At 38.5% G+C, this 20,527-nt stretch overlaps 4 protein-coding genes across 6 annotated transcripts; 2 read left to right on the top strand and 2 right to left on the bottom strand.

Annotated features, from left to right (window-relative positions):
* The first annotated feature begins 2,615 nt into the window (after positions 1 to 2,615).
* On the top strand, positions 2,616 to 3,975 carry LOC106384855 (60S ribosomal protein L6, mitochondrial-like). Of its 2 annotated transcripts, none has more exons than XM_013824766.3 (2): positions 2,616 to 3,106; positions 3,479 to 3,975. In XM_013824766.3, the coding sequence occupies exon 2, from the start codon at positions 3,509 to 3,511 to the stop codon at positions 3,815 to 3,817; it is 309 nt and encodes a 102-aa protein (XP_013680220.1). In that variant the 5' UTR covers positions 2,616 to 3,106; positions 3,479 to 3,508; the 3' UTR covers positions 3,818 to 3,975. The 2 variants fall into 2 exon arrangements, with proteins under 2 accessions (XP_013680220.1, XP_013680219.1); XM_013824765.3 differs by having other exon boundaries at positions 2,625 to 3,106; positions 3,475 to 3,975.
* LOC106384853 (ADP-ribosylation factor-like protein 2) lies at positions 3,953 to 5,374 on the bottom strand. 2 transcript variants are annotated; one of them, XM_013824763.2, is made up of 5 exons: positions 5,117 to 5,374; positions 4,934 to 5,044; positions 4,693 to 4,855; positions 4,540 to 4,620; positions 3,953 to 4,321 (listed from the first exon to the last, which is right to left on the bottom strand). In XM_013824763.2, the coding sequence occupies exons 1-5, from the start codon at positions 5,179 to 5,181 to the stop codon at positions 4,184 to 4,186; spliced, it is 558 nt and encodes a 185-aa protein (XP_013680217.1). In that variant the 5' UTR covers positions 5,182 to 5,374; the 3' UTR covers positions 3,953 to 4,183. The 2 variants fall into 2 exon arrangements, with proteins under 2 accessions (XP_013680217.1, XP_013680218.1); XM_013824764.2 differs by having other exon boundaries at positions 5,113 to 5,226.
* A 2,168-nt stretch (positions 5,375 to 7,542) lies between these two features.
* LOC106386295 (putative 2-succinyl-6-hydroxy-2,4-cyclohexadiene-1-carboxylate synthase) lies at positions 7,543 to 10,933 on the top strand. The gene is made up of 5 exons (XM_013826159.3): positions 7,543 to 8,125; positions 9,243 to 9,418; positions 9,528 to 9,620; positions 10,454 to 10,521; positions 10,616 to 10,933. Exons 1-5 carry the CDS (start codon positions 7,645 to 7,647, stop codon positions 10,740 to 10,742), a joined length of 945 nt encoding a protein of 314 aa, XP_013681613.1. The 5' UTR covers positions 7,543 to 7,644; the 3' UTR covers positions 10,743 to 10,933.
* Positions 10,934 to 11,159: 226 nt separating this feature from the next.
* On the bottom strand, positions 11,160 to 14,153 carry LOC106384852 (ATPase family AAA domain-containing protein 3-like). The gene is made up of 8 exons (XM_013824762.3): positions 13,725 to 14,153; positions 13,530 to 13,625; positions 13,216 to 13,326; positions 12,830 to 13,139; positions 12,632 to 12,722; positions 12,193 to 12,523; positions 11,958 to 12,106; positions 11,160 to 11,860 (listed from the first exon to the last, which is right to left on the bottom strand). Exons 1-8 carry the CDS (start codon positions 13,995 to 13,997, stop codon positions 11,329 to 11,331), a joined length of 1,893 nt encoding a protein of 630 aa, XP_013680216.2. The 5' UTR covers positions 13,998 to 14,153; the 3' UTR covers positions 11,160 to 11,328.
* Between the last annotated feature and the right edge of the window lie 6,374 nt (positions 14,154 to 20,527).

The following is a 20,527-nucleotide window of genomic DNA, read 5'->3' as shown; positions in this document are numbered from 1 at the left end:
TTTCATTACAAGAAAATATTAGCTAGTTATACACTTGTTGTCTGAATTAGTTGAATAACAGAATAGTTTTTTTTTCTTTTTCTTCTAACTCCCAATGGGAGATACCATTTCTGAATTTAAAGCTTTACAAGATGATTGTTTCCAAAAGAAAGTACAATATTACTCATGCGGAAAAATGAACCTCAACAAAATGAAATAGATGCTTTGGTCTAACCCTATATCTTTTCAAACCCAATGGTAGATATCTTTCACAACAGAGTGAGCGGGCTTTGAAGTCTGGTTGTGGAGTCGTGAATTTCGTTCTTTCCAAATGAAGTAGACAGCAGCTTGAATGACCAGATTGTAGATAGTTTTTAGCTTTCTATCCAGCCTAATAGATATGATCCAAGGAACCACCATTGCAATCTATGTTGGGATAGCAAGACCACTCCTTGCGAACATAGTTCTCAACACCGTCAACGAATAGTGACACTGAAAGAATAAGTGCTCAATCGATTCCTCATTTTTCCCACAAAGCAAACACACAGCCGGGACGTCGAGGCCCCAACTTCTCATCCGGTCCCTTGTTACCATTCAGTCTTTCATGACTAGCCAAAGAATGAACCCATGTTTAGGAATTTGCTTACCGAACCAGACAGCCTTGTACCATGAAACTCGAGGAGGTTCTTGATATAGAGATGTCCAGAGTCTTGATAATGAGAACGGTGAAGGAGGCTCGTTTACTTCGTTTCTCCACAAGTATTAATCTTCCTCTATGTCATGAACATCAGGAGGTTGTGCGGGAAGCACATCACGAAGGGTAACAAGAATAGGGTGTCTACTCCTGCGAGAGAGACCAACCATCTTCCCTTACCACTGACGAGACTGTCGCATCGAGAGGAATTCCAGATACTTGAGGTCCCAAGGGTCCTGTGAGTATCAGAAGAGGACCAGCATTTGTCCAGTCGTCATGCCAAAATGAAGCTGTTCGCCCTGATATGACATGACATGTGATGAAAGGCCTTGCTGTCTGTCGAAGATTCATCAAGCTAAGCCAAATCCAACTCTCGACATTTGAGAAATCAGCAATCCAGAACAGGTTGTCACTTAGATAATGTTTCTTTACCCAAGCAACCCATAAGGAGTCTGAATCTGAGAAGATCTTCCATAGCATTTTAATACCATGGATAGTATTAATTCCCTGCAACCGACGAAGTCCCAAACCACCACAGACAGGAGAGCAGACTGATTCCCAAGCTACCTTTACACCACGAGCAGAGGCATCTGAACCTGTCCAAAGAAAAGCATTTATAATCTTTACCAAGATGTCAAAGCAGCCTTTTGGAAGAGGATAGATGGAGGCCCAAAAAGTGATCATGCTATGTATAACCGACTAAATCAACTGTAGCCTGCCAGCGAAAGAAAGCTGTCGTGATATCCAAGAAGTCACTCTTGCTCGAACTTTGTCCACCAAAGGCTGGTATTCTCCTCTGCGAAGTTTTCTTGGAAGCAATGGAAGCCCCAAATATCTAACAGGGAGAGAGCCTTGGGAGATACCAACTGAGGAAGCTATATCTGTCGAGTTGATCATGTTGTTTCCATCAAGAAACAGGCAAGTTTTCCAAAGATTTAATGCCAGGCCAGAGCTCCGCTGGAAGTCTCTTAGAACTGAGAGAATACCGTGTAATGATTCCGCTGATCCATCGAAGAATATCAGTAGGTCATCAGCAAAACTTAAATGAGTTACAAGAGGGTCAACACAGTCTGGATGTAAGCCAAACGTTCCATCTCTAACAGAAATATCCAACTTCTTTGGTAAAATATCCATGGCCATCACAAATAAAGAAGAAGAGATTGGATCTCCTTGTCTCAGACCTTTTTTCCCAGGAAAGAAACCTACAAGCTCACCATTGAAGGCAACAAAGTAGTAGGGAGAAGAAATACAGACCTCTATCCATTCAATAAAAGGTGGTGGTATTTGCAGCGCAGAAAGAATATTAAGGACAAAGTCCCACTCCACACTGTCAAAAGCTTTTGAGATGTCTACTTGGAGACAACCCCTTCTTGTCCTCCCTGTTTTGTGAAAATCTGCAACTAACTCTGAAGCAAGCATCACATTATCGCTTAGAGCTCTCCCTTTCACAAATCTTTCTTGATTGCTTTGCACTGAATCCTGAATGATTGACTTCAGTTGAGAGGCCAAAATCTTTGAAATAATTGTACAAACAGTATTGCAGAGGGATACTGGTCTGAAATCTGAAAGAGAAGAAGCTCCATTGGTCTTAGAAATAAGAGATATGACTATTGCATTAACTTGCCTTGGCATTTCCGAAGTAAGGAAGAAATTCTGAACTGCATTTATCAAATCCTGGCCGACCAAGTCCCAAGAGGTTATGAAGAATTCCGCAGAGAAACCATCCGGCCCCGAAGATTTGCACTTTGGCATGTGGAACAAAATATTTTTGATTTCCTCAGCAGTGGGAATTGCAACCAGCGCTTCCATCCCAGAGCTTTCAAACCGATAAGGATGTATTGACCGAAGAAAATCAATTTTGTAGGGCGAGACAGCAGGGTTTGATCTTCCTTGAAGGTATGAGTAAAATCTCACCACCATGTCTTTCATGCTCTGAACATCAAATACCCTTCTGTTATCAGAATCAGTGAGAAAGTGGATAACGTTGCGCGATAGATTTGCCTTGACAGATTTATGGAAAAAAGTAGTGTTCAGATCTCCTTTTGAAGCCCATCTCACTCTCAATTTTAGCTGAAAAAAGTTCTTTTCAGCAGCTGCAAGGACAAGCCACTCCTCACGAGCTAAGGATTCCTCTTGAAATAGGGCTTGAGAAGGGCTTCTCAAATTTCTCAATTGGATTCTCTCCAGATTCTCAAAAGCTTCTCTTGTCCTCCGCTCAATGCCACGGAAGCGAGATTTGTTTATGGACTTGCAGCAAAGCTTTGCCGATCGCAATTTCTGATAAAGAGAAGCCATAGGGGAGGAGGAGAAGACCGGGATCGCCCAAGCAGAAGCCAATAGTTGCTCGTAATCCGGATGAGAAGCAAAGAAGGAGAAGTACATGAATCTCGATTTCCATTGGTCCTCTTTTCTTTTCGCCGGAAAACAATAAAGGTTACTGTTTCTCTTCTATATGGATCTCTCATATTGTCTTCTTCTTCTTCCCCTTGGCTATTCCATTGATCACGAACAAATGATTTCGAGATCTTTTGTGCTTAGAACTCACGGTGTTCATGGAAACTGTGTAGAACACACTGTGTTCATGTAAATGGGGTTCCTTTTCCATTTCAACTATTCTCCTAGTGTTGCACGGAAAGTGTTCGACGTATTTCCTGTTTAGCTCAACGATTTTTACCACGTCTCCAGGAGGGTTCCTTTGTCTGATTGAGTAGTATAGGGACGAAGTTTGCTGACTTAGTGTGAAACCCTTTTGTTTTTTTAAGTTGACGTTCTTGACAAGTTCAGAGATTTTCTCGTTTTAGACAGGTGAAGCATTCTGTGTGGTAAGAAAGGAAGATGGAAGCCAAGTTCTTTCGGTTCTTGAAGATTGTTGGAGTTGGATACAAAGCCCGAGCTGAGGAAGCAGGGCGTTTCTTGTACCTCAAGTTAGGTTACAGTCATGAAGTGGAACTCGCGGTTCCTCCGGCGGTCCGGGTCTTCTGTTTCAAGAACAATGTGGTTTGCTGCACAGGGATCGACAAGGATAGGGTACATCAGTTTGCTGCAACTGTCCGGAGTTGCAAACCTCCTGAGGTTTATAAGGGCAAAGGCATAATGTACATTGACGAAGTCGTCAAGAAGAAGGTTGGAAAGAAGTCGAAATGATCTCTTCTTTTCTTTGTTTACTCTGTGGAGAACCTTGATTGTTTGGTGATAGCTTTGGGATATGCTTATCAATAAGTTTGACTTGGATGTATGAAACATCATTTTGTGGTTTATGTTAATTTTCAATCAAACAAGAGTAGAAGATTTTTGTCTTCAAACATGTTTGTTGAATCATTGTTACAATAAGGGCTGAAAGAAAAGCTAAAGTGCAGATGTGAAGTCACTTGAGCTGAATAAAGAAAATGGTAATAAAAGAACAGGTTCGATAGGCACAACGTGGGGGTGTCTGTGAGGACTGTGAAACTGAATCTTCGGCTGGAAATGCTCGAGCATAGCATGCCATTGCGCAATGCAGTAGTTGAGAGATTAGTCAAGCATGTAAATTCTGGAGGCAATGTCTTGAACCAACCAATCGAATCCTTCCAACAAACCTTCACCTGTGTATGCACTGCAACCCACGATCTTCCAGTGCCTGCTTTTATCCATGGACTCTAAGTTCAGCACCTGCACAAGAAAGAAAAATGAAAACTCATCTTACTCGACCCAAATAATCCTCACTCAAGATGAGTGAGTAACCCTTTTAAGACAGAGAGAAGAAGAATCAAACCGATATAACACACACATATCTTACGAATTCTCACTGAACAGAGAATATAAACCCTATCATGACAGAGAGACAAAGACTAAACCCATTACAGTTTCTAAAGTTTCAAAACCCTTACCTTACCAATCTCTTCAGGTGTAAGAGCACCTTGAATGTCCTGCTTATTTGCTAGTATCAGCAAAGATGACCCAGCAAGCCTCTGCCATTAAAAATGAAGATCAGTAGTATCCAAGCTTTTGATTGGAAAACATAGTAGACAGTTTGATAATACCTCTTCCTTTAAGAGATTGTCAAGCTCCATCTTGCAATCATCTAACCTTCTGAGATCAGAGCTATCCACCACCCAAACCAACCCATCAGTCTGCTCAAAGTAGTTCCTCCAGTAAGATCTTATAGTCTTTTGCCCACCAACATCCCATATATTCAGCGTATACCTACACATACATGTTTGATGATATATTACTCAACCAAGAACATGAAAACTAGAAAGCTGTTGTGAAAAAGGAGCAGACTTTTGGTAGATTATGGTTTTGATGTTGAATCCAAGAGTCGGACTGATCACGCTTGTGTCTTCACCGTTCATCTTCAGAACAATCGTCGTCTTCCCTGAGTTATCAAGTCCACTACACACAGCACAAATCATCAAATTTGAGATACATTTAGATGGGAGGAGATTGTGAATCTGACATACATACACCATAAGAATACGCATCTCCTTCTCTTTCTTCTTGATCTTCCGAATGATGCTTAACAGTCCCATTCTTCGATTCACTGAAACAGCTTCTAACCAATCTCGCGGTGACGACGACGTATAAGTGGCCTTTAATTTGCAAACAATATGGGCCTTCGATTTGGCCCATTAATTCTACAGCAACACGTATGAGGCTTACTCTATTGGGTTAGTGGCTACTAACTACGTCCATTACCTCCTTGTCTTGGCAGGTCACGGGTTCGATGCCCCTCAGAAGGTAAAATTGATATACTATAAGTATATGCACTTTGAGAAGTTATAAGTGGACGGTCAGTTATCTAGAAAGTCAATCGGTCAAAATCATATAGTGTAGTCCACACTAGATGATGCATCAACAGGCGAGCTCGCGCCACCGTTGCTAACTAGGGCTTAATTAAGCCAATTCAGGCTTTTATTTTAGCCACTGACTTGATGCAATGACAAGCAGTGGCGTTTTAAGGTTGTGCGGAGAGTGCTTTTGTACCGAGTCTCACACTTTTAATTTATTTTTTCTTTAAAATTTTAGGATACAAATGTTTTAAAAATTTTTTAAAAAAATGTTTAAAAATTGTAAAATAGGTCAAAATTTCATAAAATTAATATATACAACATATTTTTTTCATTTTGTATAATATGGCACAAGATCCAAACAGTATTAGAACCGGGCTTGACGACAAGCTGTTTTTTATCGGCGGATGTAGTATTCGCCTTCTCTAAACTTCTATAATTCAGGAGGTTGATCTGCTTCTACTAGTCAAGTAGCTAACATAAGGCTGCAAATCTTGTATAACAACACATTCATGGCCGGCTCAACATTTATTTGGGCCTCTGGGAAAAAGAAAAATTAGGTTTTTAAATTCATGTTTTTTTTTTTTACGTCTGATTAATTATGCTATTACAACGCTGAGAAATATTACATAGACGATCTTACAATCGACAATTCCGCCATGCTGGAGACCTCTTGTAATCATTTTTCTCCATAATATGCATAATTTACGTTTTCTGGGGTTTGAACCCCAAACCTCCGGGTGTAGAAACATTAATGAACTCTTAGTCAAACCACTGGACTAAGCAACTTCTACAATTCATGTTTATTTAATATTTAAATGTATTTTAGAATATTTTATCATCAACATCTTTATAAAAAAATTGATAAAAACAAATTATATACATGTAAAATATTTTAGGACCTTTTTTAAACCAAATTTAATGAATATTTAAAATTTTCTATATAAAAACATGTAAATTAAACCCTTAACTATCAAGTTACGGAGGACACGGATTTTGGGTCCGGAACGGTCGCACCGCTTGTCCCCCATATTAGCCGGCCCTGACAACACTGCAAGATATTGCAGACTCGGAGGTGTGCAGAATATTCGGAGGATGGAGATTATCAGCAGACGTTTCAATACATTCATTGTAGATGATTGTGAGAGAAATAATAATGATAATTAAGCAAAAGTGGGCTATAAGGTGAATTTGGAAATTGTATTATTTAAAATTGGAGAATTATAGATGTTGGTGTAGATTGTGCTGTAGTGAAAGTAACTGATAATATAAATGTAATATTCAATATTTTGGCATGACTAATTCGTTTTTAATATATATTATATTCGGTAAGTTAGTTAGGTTATGCATATGTCTTGGCCATTTTGGATTTGTGCATATTATATTTATAATCATTATGGTACAATTTGTGAATAAAACACTCAAAGATGACGTGATTACTTAATTATTGGAGATTTGGAGGTTATGGGTCACGTAGTCCAGAGAAGGGTTCATTAATCACAATATAATTAAGCTATTTTACTCATATTAATTTTGGTCTAATCGCGTAGCTCAGTACGTCAATTGACAATATAGAAACCGTGGGTGGTACGGACCACGTTGGGTTTCTTTGCAGCATTGTAAAATTGACCTGTATAGTCCATATAACACGAGGAACACAAATGAATAAAGAAAGAAAATGTATATCTCCAACTTTTACAAGATTCGGAGTTTTCATGCAAGACAAGTAAGAACTATATTTCCACAATAATCATTAATTGCTGAAGAGAAACATTACTCTAATATACGAGGCACTCATAATACTTCTGTCGGTAACATTACAGAAAATGGTAGAATCGTACGAACCAATTATGCGTACCAAAATGACAATCCTGCACTATATAGGCTACATCCCTACTAAAAAAGAAATAAACTTTACCCCAAGTTCAAAGAAAAACGGATTTTCCTTTTATTTCACTAAAGTTGAATAGTTACTACATTTTGCAAAGTTACTAGCTATTTCGCAAAATATCAATCAAAACAAGTCTGGCAATATAAAATTAACAATGCAAAACACGAAATGATTGGACTGGTATAAATAAGATCACATAACACCAAATACATTATAAATAATCACAACTCAAACTATAAAATCTCACCTTTTCTTTTATCTTATTTCATTATCAAACATAAGAAGAACAAACAAACAAACAAAAAGGAAACACAATGGTGAACTTGGTAGAATCACCAAAACCAATACTGTACGGCCTCATGAAATTAGCCGGCGTTATTCCATACACCGTAGAGATCGAACCAGGGACAAAGATAAACTTCTGGATCCCCAAAGAAACCCTTAAAAAAACCAACAAATCCAACAAAAACTCTGACGTGAAACCAAAGAAACCTACTAAACCAGCCATTTTGTTCATCCACGGCTTTGCAGCCGAAGGGATCGTGACGTGGCAATTCCAGGTCGGATCACTAGCCAAAAAATACTCAATCTATATACCGGACCTCCTCTTCTTCGGTGGTTCCTATTCAGATAAACCGGACAGGTCACCCGCCTTTCAAGCCCACTGTTTGGTCAAATCTCTTCGTATCCTTGGAGTGGATGAGTTTGTCCTTGTAGGGTTTAGTTACGGTGGAATGGTGGCTTTCAAAATCGTAGAAGAGTACCCTGAGATGGTTAGAGCCATGGTGGTGTCAGGTATTTTCCATATTTTGGATATCTTGTGTATAGGGTGGGTGGTCAAAGCGGGGTTAGCCCACGACACTTGACCCTAGTCACCCGACATGTAATGGGATAAACGTTTTCTAAGTTTCAGTGGCCTGGCCTGGACCTCTGATATTTTATCTCTATCATGCAACATGCAAAGCAATTTATGCCTAACCATCCATTGCCTTTTTCTTGTTTTCCTAGCCAAAAAAAGACACTTTTTTTGTTGTATATCAATCTTTGGTCATCTTATTACAAGCTATTTGGAAAACCTATCTTCTAGACTACATTTGCGAATTGATTTTGCCACATGTCCTTTGTAGAATCAATTTCACAAAACAAATACGACATGGCTACCAAAATTGATGACATGTCTTATATCTTAATATGACATAGACAATTGCATTTAATGTTAATTTATATTTTTGATAAACTTTTTAAAATAAGGTAATAACTCATATATTACATTTAATGTCAATTTATATTTTTGGAAATTTTTATAGAATATGAGAATAACTCATATATCATCCTTATGATAAATATATTCAAATATGACATTATAAATTTCGAAATATAATTTAATTATATATTTTTAAATTATATAATTTTATTACTAAAATTTTCAAAAATGTATACAATTTTTTTAGAAAATTAAAAAATTTTAATCGTAAAATCGTTATGTTCTTATATATCCACAAATTTTATAAATATTGTTTAATTTTAATTTTTGGTAATTATTCAACTTTTACAAATTTATTTAATATATTTAATTAAAATAAATAGATAGAAAAATCTATCTAAGATTATAATTTCAAATATATACATGCATATTCTTAAATATAATTTTTATGTTTAATTAAATCAAATTTATATTAAAATATTGATACTAAAATTAAAATTTACAATACTAATAAAATTTTATTTTAAAATATAATTTATATTTATCTGTTAAAAAATATTTTAAATTTTTTAACTGCACATGGTGCAGGAAGACACCGAGTTATCTTATATTATTATATTTACGTAGTAATATCATTCTTAAACTATATATTAATTTTTTATATATATATATATATATAGATACAGTAATAATTTATGTCTATATCAGGTTCGGTACTCGCGATGACTGATACGATCAGTGAGTCGAATTTGAACCGTATAGGGTTTAAGTCATCAGCGGATCTTCTGTTACCAACTTCGGTTAAGGGACTCAAGACTCTTTTTGCCCTTTCTGTTCATAGACCCATGTGGTTCCCGAACCGTCTCTTCAAGGATTACCTTGAGGTACGAACTTACACAATTTTGAAGATTTTACATATGGGTTTATTCTTTTCTTTTGCGAGAAAAAAAAATCATTCTCATTTGGTTAATAATATATATTGTAAATGTTAAGGTGATGGATACCAATAGGAAAGAAAAAGCAGAATTGTTAGAAGGTTTGGTCACCAGCAGGAACGAAGATGTGACCATCCCTCGTTTACAACAGGTTTTTATATAATACTCCATACAAGAATAATTACATAATTATTCACACAATATACATAATTGTTTCATTTATCTAACCTAGAATTCCATACAAGAAGATTCCGACAAAAATATCAATTACTCTCTACGTAAAAGTACTCTAAAATACCACAAGATTTATCTAACTCCAAAGCAAAAGAAATTCAAAGTTAAGATTTAGAAAGATTTCTACGAGTTTGGAAATGGATCCTAATCATTTATAGTGTTCCTAAATTATTAGAATTTTTTTCAGTAAATCTTAAGATTGTTGGACCTCTTTTGGAATTTTTAAAAAAATATAGTGGTCTATTTGAGAAAATATATTATCCTTGAGAGTTGTAATTTAGTCTTAGTGGGGATTACTTGATTAGGAAATTCATCAAATTTTTAGGTTTTTGTTAAATCCTCCTTTATTGAATACAGTATTTATAAAAACTTTTATAAATCCAAGGTTATTGGATATAGCATGTATAGAAACCCTATCAATTTTATTTAGTCTGCAACAAATTGTTTATTAGAGGTAAACCCCAACAGATGAAAGCACAATTTGAAAAAACAACCAAAATAAGATATAGAATAAATAAGATGGAATTGTTCTCGCAACATCTAAAAATCATTATACAAAGAATGAAATTACTTCTAGTTAGAACTCGACTCATGACTTGTCTAGAAATTTAATAGTTTGCATAAAATGAAATATTATTTTCAAGATTTATACAGAAAACGAAAATAGTATTACTTAAATCCAAAACATTAAGTATTTACCACTTAACAAAGCGATATTATTATTATTTTTTTAAAAAATTGGTTATGCAGAAAATTCATCTCTTGTGGGGCGAAAGTGATAAACTTTTTAATCTTGAAATGGCCAAGAGCATGAAGGAGTAAGTTGCATGCAAAAGTTACTTTTCATTGAAATCATTACTGAATATTAATAATAATATATATACATATTCTCATTTCAATCCTGTTTCACAGGCAACTAGGCGAAAATGCAACAATGGACAGTATAAAAAAAGCAGGTCACTTGGCACATTTGGAGAGACCTTGTGTATATAATAAACGTCTCAAAAAGTTTCTTACTGCAGTTTACTCCGGAAACTAAAATGGATGTAATTGAATGACGCATTATCCTCCTCGACATCAAATTTGTGCTATTTTCTTTGTTTTATTTATTCTTCCTATTTCAAAAATAATGTAATCATATTGAAATGGTATACGTAATCGTATTGTTTCTATGATGTCAAAAAAAAAAAATCATATTGTTTCTATGATTTTGCATTTTGTCACTATGCAGACGTTTTTTCTATGAATTAAGAGGAGATAGACTTTTTCTCAATTTGGCCCAACTTCAGTGACAGCCTAATTAACTTAATTCATTAACCTTCTCCGTTCATTAACCTTCTCCGTTCTAGCATGTAGTAATTGTAGTAGGACGGGGAATCAAAATTTACATAAAAGAAAAAGAAAAGTTGGAGTGAGAACGATCAAAAACCACATGATTACGCTTGTTCATGAACGATAGTATCAAAATTTATATATAGCTATGGGTGAAATTTATACAAAGCAGTTTGGAGTAAATTTCAAATCTGAACCAGATCCCATTAAACCGAAACTGAACCGGTCTCTCATCTTTCATAATAAAGTCAGAACAGCGGCTAAAGAAACAAACCATACAGAAAGAGTGACTATTAAGGAAAAGATTGGCCACCTTCAGTCGCAAGTCTGGCTCTCTGGTGGTGTTCTTGGATTTTATAATCAACAATCTCTTCAAAAAGCTGTGCATCCAAGACGCAATCTGGTCGTCCGTATACAGCAGCTTGAACACCAGCCACGAGCTTAGCGATCTCACGACCAGAGAACCCTTCTGTCTTTTTCGCAGCCTCTCTGATCACTTGGTCGGTTAGGTCTCCTTCAACTGTTATCTTTTGTGACTGCTTCTTGAAAAAATGGCTCCATTTAGTCTTCGTGTCTTTGTCACCTTTCTGGTCTTCACCGGTTAGGTACTTGTTGAGATAGAGTTTAAGGAGCTTGAAGCGTTCGTCTTCACCAGGGAGCGGAAACTCGATAACTTCGTCGATCCTGTCAGTGACCGCACTGTCTAGATCCCCGGGTCTGTTTGTAGCCAGGACCAGAACTATGTCCCGTGACTGATCACCGGTTCTAAACAGCAAAGCGTTCAGAGCGCTACGCTGAGCCTCGCTCATATACATGCTGTTACGTCTACAATAAACGATCAAGAATTTGATAAACCATTAAACATAACTCTGAGGACACGATAGAAGTAACAATGCGCTTAAAAAAGGTGAGATGATCTTACTCGCATAGGAAAGCATCAGCTTCATCGATGAAAAGAAGTAAACCTTTGTTTGATTTCTTAGCCCAGTCAAAAATCTCATGGATTTTTGTAACAGCCTGTGCACCCAGAGGAGCAACATCACCTCCAGTCATCATAGCATAATCTAGACCCTGCAGTACAAGATAGTAAAACAGGTGTTTATAAGGTGGGGCTTGAGTTTTCAGCTGTAAGAAGAAAACAAGAATATATAGCTCACCGACTTCCGAGCAATCTCTCTGGCCACCATAGTTTTACCGGTACCAGGAGGACCATAAAACATCATGTTGCGGAATGGCGCTTGATGTGACTTAGTATTCGCTGTGGCTCTAGCAAGATGCTCAATTCTCTTCTTTAGAGAAGGATGGAGAACTACATTATCAAGGGGGTTTTCCCCTTTTGCAGATGCAGCTTTACCAAACTTAGAGACTTTGTTCTTAAACTTAGACACTGAGCCTGCCCACGGAAATCTACCCATGGAGGATTCTCGGATGAGTGATGGCTGTCCAAGTATCCGGTTAATATAACCCCATGTAACCTTAGCACCCTCTCTGTTTTCAAAAGAGAACCATGTAAGGAATCTACAATAGGCTTCTTAAACCACAGCTATATAGGTTTCTAAAAATGAGAAATAAGATATGTAGTTAGGAGGTGCATACCGAGTTGTGTAAACTCCAGCGGCCAATGCTGTAGCTCCACCAACAGTCATAATCAGCTTATTTCTGTCAGTTAATAGGGCCTTGACTCCCCCTGTCAAGTTCAATATAGAAGCAAACGAATGTGAGGTTGTATTGATAGCTGCAAGCATGACAAGAAGTGTATAAATCTCAGGAATAATGCTTAAAATTTTCCATTACCTTCAATGTGACTGAAGGTTGTGTTGATAGCTGCAAGCCATTTCTCCCTTTCACCATTTATCTTATCCAGAAGCATTCTTCGGTTCTGCTCCTCCGTAAGTTTGGCTTCATGAGCTCTACCTTCAGCCTCAGCCATGGCTTTGACGCGAATTGTCTCTCGCTCAAGTTCAGCTCTCTCTTTCTCAGTCTGGCGCTGCTGTGCTTGAATCTGTTCTTCCGTGGCGATCCTTGCTTGCTCTTTCCGGATAGAAGACTCCTCTTGCATCTTAACGAATTCAACATTATGCCGTCTCTGAGCTTCATGATCCGTCTGCAGAAGTTCCAAGTTAAAGACATCTCAGTAAAGGTACGATCTTTAAGACTATTAAACATCGTATCATTCATACCTGCAGTCGTTTTCTTGCCAACTCATCTTCATACCGAAGGTTTTGAGCTTTTGCTTGTGCCTGCTGCTGCAGTAGACTTCTCTGATCCTCAGCCAATTTCCTCTGCCTTTCCTGCCCCATTCAGATCCACACAAAACAATCATATTTGTTGCTTCTCAGCTTAAACCTTGTAATCAAGACTTTGAAAGACAGATGATTTTCATCATCCACACCCAAAGAGAATACACGGCGATGAAATGAAGTAACAGAAACATACTCTATCCAAATGAACTACAGTAAATGAGTTCCATTAGCATAAGGAGAAAGTGACTCACGATATCATTTTGCGCCTGAACAGCTTCGTTACGCGATTTCTCGGCCGCTAACTCAGCTAAGCGAGTCTTCTCCTGCTTTCTCATAAGATCAAACACCTGCGTGAACACAAACTACACGTAAGCAAAAAAAAAAAAAAAAAAGAGGGACTCATGTTGTGAAGTAAACAACGATGAATCTCATTCTCATTCTTCCACCTGTTTGGAATGAGGAGAGTTGTTGATTTCTCGAAGAGCTTTAGCGCCTCTTTCCAATGACTCAGGATCGAATCCAGATCCTTTGCGCTCATCAGGCTCCGGTTTGGTCTCCGATGAAGCCTGATCGGCTGGAGATTCTGACGGCGGCGGTGATGAAGAAGAGAAGAAAGGGAAGCGGAATCGCGAGTCAGCGTAAGCTAGGTTGTGTGACGTGGACATTGAAGTGAAAGCAGCAGCGATCGCCGCCGCGGAGCATAACCTAGAAGCAGCCATTGGAATGCGAGAAAATGGAGGACGCACGTCGGAGAAGTTAAGGGTACCGTCTTTGATTCTGGTTTAGCTCACCGGAGCGCACGACCATAAACCCCACGGTGGCTAGGGTTTAGCTGCTAATTTAACAAACGAGCTGTACATTTTCTCGGGCTTCTTCCTCGTTGAGAAGCAACTGGAACTTGGAGAGGCAACGGGCTAAATCATGGGCTGGATTTTAAAACAGGCCCATATCTCCAGGAGAGCAATCGAATCAAGATATGGGCCTGTTTTAAAACCCGGCCCATGATTTAGCCCGTTTTATAAGCCTAGTTTTTCACCTTTTGTCCTTTGTTGTGTGTGTTGAGCTCTGTATATAAGATTTTGATACCTTGGCTCTAGTGCTCATAGTCTTTAGTTTTTTTTTCTTCTTTTAGTACTCTATATATATTTTCAGTGACTTAACAACATTTGGTTGATCACATGCATTAACAAGAACCGTAACACTAATGTTTTGTTTTTTTAACTAGTACTAGTTCTTTCGCCGCGCTGTATATCAGATTTTTGATTATTATTTTTATTAGTATAAAAATTGTTTTGCTTGGACTTATATTTAATTATTTTGCATAAGTATTTATTTATTGTATTTTAACCAGTTTTAACTAAATTCTTCTATTACTTTTTGCATTGTTTCTTTCAATAAATTTAGAAGATAATTGTTTTTTTTCTTTATACCACATATCTTTTGATATCATAAAATATGTTTACAATTTATGAAAAGGGGAGTAGTGTAATTTTTGTAGTTTACTCTTTTCTGTCGTTGCCTCTTTCGATCTTGTATGATGTGATTTTTTGAATTTTTTCATTTTTATTCGAAACTTTGAAAGTTTCTATAAAAAATTTGAAATAATGTTTTTAATGGTATTGTGATCACCAGTGCTAATTTTACTACTTTGTGTTGATTAGTTTTTAAAATATATTTTATATAGTTAATTAATGTAAATCTTTGTATATGTTGGAATCACTGCTTATGACTGGTGTAGCCATGAGTAGAGACATTGGGGAGCTGAGTGAGTCTGACGAGGAAGAGCCAGACTTGAGAAAAGAAGAGCCAGACTTGAGCAGAGAAGAACTAAATGAGCTAGCCAGCTTGTGGAGTGGACCAGTAACCAGATCAAGGCTGAGAGCACAAGAGGAGAGGCTCCAGGAGATAGCCAAAATCGTGGGTCTTGGATCAAGACAAAGAGATCAAGATAAACCAGCCTGTTGGTTTAATTTAATTACTTTGTAAGGGCTTTGGTTATTGGGCTTTCATTTAATTTAAACCAAAGATAATTAGGATTTTAAAATAAACCAATTTCAATTGGATTAGGATTAGAATTAGAATTAAACCATCCTGGTTTACTTCTAGGGTTTCTGTTTGTCGATTTCTTTAAGAACATGGGGGGAGGCAGCTTTGTTTTCTTAACTTTAAAACTAAGAATTATTCAGTCAACTTTGTTGTCTTGTCTCTAGCTTTCTCTGTTCAGCTCAAGAACATTGATCTCACTTAAAGGAAGGAATTCCTGTGAATCTCATCTTAGACAATACAAGGTGATCTTGTGTCTTTGAGTAGCAAACCATCTCTGTTGCCATTCCATAGCTTCAGAGAGACGTCCATAGTCCAGCAGAGTGCTAGTAGCCTCCAAGGACATCCCTATTTCGTTCCCCTTCAAGTGATCCAGGAGCAGAAGCCATACCCAGGCTGCACCAAGTGGTATCAGAGCCACTTGAAGGTTAGGGTTTGCGATTTTGACTACTCAGATCATTCATTCCATCAAACAATTATCTTATCTTTCTATCTGTTGTAAGCCAGCTGAGCCAACCCTGCAAATCAAAAAAAAAAAAAAAAATAACAAAATCAAAGAAAAGAGATCTCTGATCCAAATCAAAAAAAAAAAAAAAAAGATGAAGAGTAATCCAGCTAGCTGAAGAGAAATCCAGCTCAGGGTGGTAAAGTCAGCTGGTGCCTAAATCTCTTAATACTTTCTTTCTGATTCATTGGGGTTTAGTTCTAGATCTTAAGTGTAGAACTTTGTTTTTCAACTGAACTTGTGGGAAGAGCTGAGACTTGGCGATTTGAAAACTTGAGTGAGAGAGAGATACTTTTGTTCTTGGCTTTGTGTTTTCTCTAACTATTTCAGGAACAATGAGTGAAGAGTGACGAGATGGAAAGCAACCAGAGGGTTCAGGAGAACCGGCTGTCCAGCAAATCAACCTCAACCAAGTTCAATTTGAGGCTATGATGGCTGAGATAACCAGAAGAATGCAAAATACTTACAACCTTGCACAACAAGCTAATGAAAACTTACCTGGTGTTAATGCAGGGCAAGAGAGGGATGCGGTTGCTGCTGGAGCTCAGAGAGCACGCATTGGACCTATAAGAGGGCCACGAGTTGAGATTGGGGGTCGTGGGGTTTATGGAGAACATTATCAAGAAGATTCAACTGATGAAAGTGATGATGGATCTCAGGCTAGTCAGCATGGTAGAAACTACAACCGTAGGCGACCAGCTACTGATAACCTAGGCAATCTCAAGCTTAGAATCCCTCCATTCCATGGGAAGAATGATCCTGATGCTTACTTAGAGTGGGAGAAGAAGATTGAACTGGTTTTCAATTGCCAGCAGCTCACTGAGGAGAGAAAAGTGAGACTAGCAGCTACTGAATTCTGTGGATATGCTATTAGCTGGTGGGATCAGATTGCTACTACCAGGAGACGCAATGGAGAGCCTCAAGTAGCTTCCTGGTTTGAGATGAAAACTGTGATGAAGAAGAGATTTGTTCCTAATCACTATGGAAGAGATCTACACCAGAAGTTGAGAAGGCTTTCTCAAGGGTCTAAGAGTGTAGAGGACTATCACCAGGAGATGGAAACACTCATGTTAAAAGCTGATTTAGAAGAAGGTGTAGAAGCTACTATGGCTAGATTCCAAGGAGGTCTTAACAGAGATATACAAGATAGGTTGGAGCTACAAGAGTATGAGGACATGGATGAACTGCTACATAAGGCTATTTTGATTGAGCAGCAGAACAAGAGGAAGAGCTCTACCCGGTCTTCATACACTCCTGCTTCAAAACCGGCCTACTCCAAGGAAGATAAGCCAGGGGATAAGTCCAAGGACGGTTCTTCTTCAGTAGAGACCAAGAGAGATGACAAGGGTAAAGGAGTAGCCACATCTACTAAGACCAGGAACATTAAGTGTTTCAAGTGTCATGGCTTTGGTCACTATGCTAATGAGTGCACCAACAAGAAGGTGATGACTATCTTAGCCAACGGGGAGGTGATATCTGAAGAGGAGGACGCCGGCCAAGAGTCAGATGAGGAAGGCGTGGAGTACCCTGTCCGTGGAGAGCTACTAGTCACCAGGAGACTTCTCAATGCTCAACCTAAAGCCAAAGAAGATGAGCAAAGGGAAAACTTGTTCCACACCAGATGTTTGGTTCAAGAAAAGGTTTGTAGCCTGATCATTGATGGAGGCAGCTGTACTAATGTAGCAAGTGCTGAGTTGGTGGAGAAGTTGGGTCTTCAAGTGTTTAAACATCCTAAACCATATCTCTTGCAATGGATCAATGATGAGGGTGGATTAAAGATCACCAAACAAGTGAAGGTCTTGCTATCAGTGGGAAAGTACCAGGATGAGATCACTTGTGATGTAGCACCCCTTGAAGCTAGCCACATCCTTCTTGGTCGTCCATGGCAGTATGATAAGAGATCAGTACATGATGGCTTCACCAACAGATACACTTTTATCCATAAGGAGAAACAAGTTACCCTGGCGCCAATGACCCCTCAGGAGGTACACCAGGATCAGATGCATCTCAAAATGAAGAGAGGAGAGTCCAAGGCCGCCAGCAAGTCCTTGCTTCTTGAAGAGACCAGCCAGGTAAGTAAACTCAACCTCTTTGCTACTGCTAAAGATATCAAAACTGCTGTGATTGAACAATCAAATTTGATACTAGTGGTTTATAAAGAATTGTTGAGCTCTACTACTAACCCTGCTCCTGAGATTCCAGAGGAGATTGAGTGCCTTTTGCAGGAGTATAGAGATGTGTTCCCAGAGGACAATCCAATAGGTCTGCCGCCTATAAGGGGAATAGAGCACCAGATTGATTTTGTACCAGGAGCTACTTTACCAAACCGTCCAGCATACAGGACCAACCCTGTGGAAACCAAGGAGCTTCAGAAACAAGTCAATGAGCTAATGGATAAGGGACATATCAGGGAGAGTTTGAGTCCTTGTGCTGTACCTGTCCTCTTGGTACCAAAAAAAGATGGAAGCTGGAGGATGTGTGTGGACTGCAGAGCCATCAACAACATAACAGTTAAGTACAGACACCCTATTCCTCGCTTAGATGATATGCTAGATGAGTTACATGGTTCATGTGTCTTTTCTAAGATTGATTTAAAGAGTGGTTACCACCAGATTAGAATGAAAGAAGGAGATGAGTGGAAAACTGCTTTTAAAACTAAGCTAGGATTGTATGAATGGCTTGTGATGCCTTTTGGACTTACTAATGCACCTAGTACTTTCATGAGGTTAATGAATCATGTCTTGAGAGCTTTGATAGGACGATTTGTAGTTGTTTACTTTGATGATATCCTGATTTACAGCAAGACTATGAAAGAACATGTTAACCACTTGAAACAAGTTCTGGATGTGCTTAGAAAAGAAAATCTGTATGCTAACTATAAAAAGTGTTCTTTTGGCACAGATAACCTTGTCTTTTTAGGTTTTGTTGTGACTTCACAGGGCATACAGGTTGATGAGGAAAAAGTGAAGGCTATCAGGGAGTGGCCGATTCCTAAATCTATTGGAGAGGTCAGAAGTTTTCATGGACTTGCTGGCTTCTACAGGAGGTTTGTGAGAGATTTCAGTACAGTTGCAGCACCACTGACTGAAGTAATCAAAAAGAGTGTAGGTTTCACTTGGGGACCAACCCAAGAAGATGCATTTCAAATGCTAAAAGAGAAGTTAACAAGTGCTCCCTTACTTGCACTTCCTGACTTTTCTAAAACTTTTGAAATTGAATGTGATGCATCTGGTATTGGAATTGGAGCTGTGTTGATGCAGGATAAGAAACCCATAGCTTACTTCAGTGAGAAACTAGGAGGCGCCACCTTGAACTATCCTACCTATGACAAGGAGCTGTATGCCTTGGTGAGAGCTTTACAAGTGTGGCAACATTACTTGTGGCCTAAGGAGTTTGTGATCCATACAGATCATGAATCCCTTAAACATCTCAAAGGGCAACAGAAGCTGAACAAGAGACATGCCAGGTGGGTGGAGTTCATTGAGACCTTTCCTTATGTCATCCACTACAAGAAAGGTAAGGAGAATGTAGTGGCTGATGCACTCTCCAGAAGGTATACTCTTTTATCTTCAATGGAAACTAAACTCTTAGGCTTTGAACATATCAAATCTTGCTATGCTAATGATCCTGAGTTTAAAGATGTGTTTAGAGAATCTGAGAAACATGCTAGTGGAAAATTCTACCAAGTAAAAGGATTTCTTTTCTATGATAACCGCCTGTGTGTTCCTAGTGGCTCTTTGAGAGAATTGTATGTTAGGGGAGCTCACGCAGGAGGGCTGATGGGACACTTTGGAGTCGCCAAAACACTCTCCACCTTGCAGGAGCACTTCTACTGGCCGAGTATGAAGAAAGAAGTGGAGTGTGTGTGCTCAAGGTGTGTCGTGTGCAAACAAGCCAAGTCTAAGGTCCAACCAACAAGTTTGTATACACCTCTCCCTATTCCTACTGCACCATGGATTGATATCTCTATGGACTTTGTCTTAGGATTGCCTAGGACTAGGAAAGGAAGAGATAGTATCTTTGTGGTTGTTGATAGATTTTGTAAGATGGCTCACTTCATACCTTGTCATAAAACTGATGATGCATCTTTGGTAGCTGATCTATTCTTTCGAGAAGTTGTTAGATTGCATGGTATGCCTAGGACTATAGTTTCTGATAGAGATACTAAGTTCCTTAGCTATTTCTGGAAAACTCTGTGGGGAAAGTTGGGAACTAAGCTATTGTTTTCAACTACTTGTCATCCCCAAACTGATGGTCAAACTGAATCAGTCAATAGGACATTGTCTACTCTTTTGCGTGCCATCATTAAGAGTAACATTAGGACATGGGAGGATTGTTTACCACATGTAGAGTTTGCATATAACAGAGCAGTGCATTCAGCTACTAAACTCTCACCTTTTCAAGTTGTTTATGGTTTTAACCAATTGTCTCCTCTTGATTTATTTGCTTTACCTTTAAAAGAGCAAACTAACCTTGATGGCAAGCAAAAGGCCGAGTTTGTTTTGTCTTTGCATGAGCAGGTCAGGAAGAACATTGAGGAGAGAACCAAGATGTATGAGAGGCAGAAGAACAAGGGGCGCAAGGAGCTAGTACTTGAACCGGGTGATCTTGTGTGGATTCACATGAGAAAAGAGAGGTTTCCTGTTGAGAGGAAATCAAAGTCGCTACCAAGGAAAGATGGACCTTTCAGAGTGCCGAAGA

Source organism: Brassica napus, chromosome C3 (assembly GCF_020379485.1).
Source record: "Brassica napus cultivar Da-Ae chromosome C3, Da-Ae, whole genome shotgun sequence".
Taxonomy (NCBI): domain Eukaryota; kingdom Viridiplantae; phylum Streptophyta; class Magnoliopsida; order Brassicales; family Brassicaceae; genus Brassica; species Brassica napus.
This window is presented reverse-complemented; position numbering and strand designations above follow the sequence as displayed.

Bases quoted from the DNA above. Each gene is read 5' to 3' on its own strand.
- LOC106384855 (XM_013824766.3), top strand. From the start codon at position 3,509: ATGGAAGCCAAGTTCTTTCGGTTCTTGAAGATTGTTGGAGTTGGATAC.
- LOC106384853 (XM_013824763.2), bottom strand. From the start codon at position 5,181: ATGGGACTGTTAAGCATCATTCGGAAGATCAAGAAGAAAGAGAAGGAG. The intron at 4,621-4,692 runs GTATTATCAAAC...TTTTAATGGCAG, and splicing joins ACAATCTCTTAAAGGAAGAG to AGGCTTGCTGGGTCATCTTT. The intron at 4,322-4,539 runs GTAAGGGTTTTG...TTTCTTGTGCAG, and splicing joins CACCTGAAGAGATTGGTAAG to GTGCTGAACTTAGAGTCCAT.
- LOC106386295 (XM_013826159.3), top strand. From the start codon at position 7,645: ATGGTGAACTTGGTAGAATCACCAAAACCAATACTGTACGGCCTCATG. The intron at 9,419-9,527 runs GTACGAACTTAC...GTAAATGTTAAG, and splicing joins TCTTCAAGGATTACCTTGAG to GTGATGGATACCAATAGGAA. The intron at 10,522-10,615 runs GTAAGTTGCATG...CCTGTTTCACAG, and splicing joins ATGGCCAAGAGCATGAAGGA to GCAACTAGGCGAAAATGCAA.
- LOC106384852 (XM_013824762.3), bottom strand. From the start codon at position 13,997: ATGGCTGCTTCTAGGTTATGCTCCGCGGCGGCGATCGCTGCTGCTTTC. The intron at 13,327-13,529 runs GTGAGTCACTTT...TGAATGGGGCAG, and splicing joins TTCAGGCGCAAAATGATATC to GAAAGGCAGAGGAAATTGGC. The intron at 12,524-12,631 runs GTATGCACCTCC...TTTTGAAAACAG, and splicing joins GCTGGAGTTTACACAACTCG to AGAGGGTGCTAAGGTTACAT.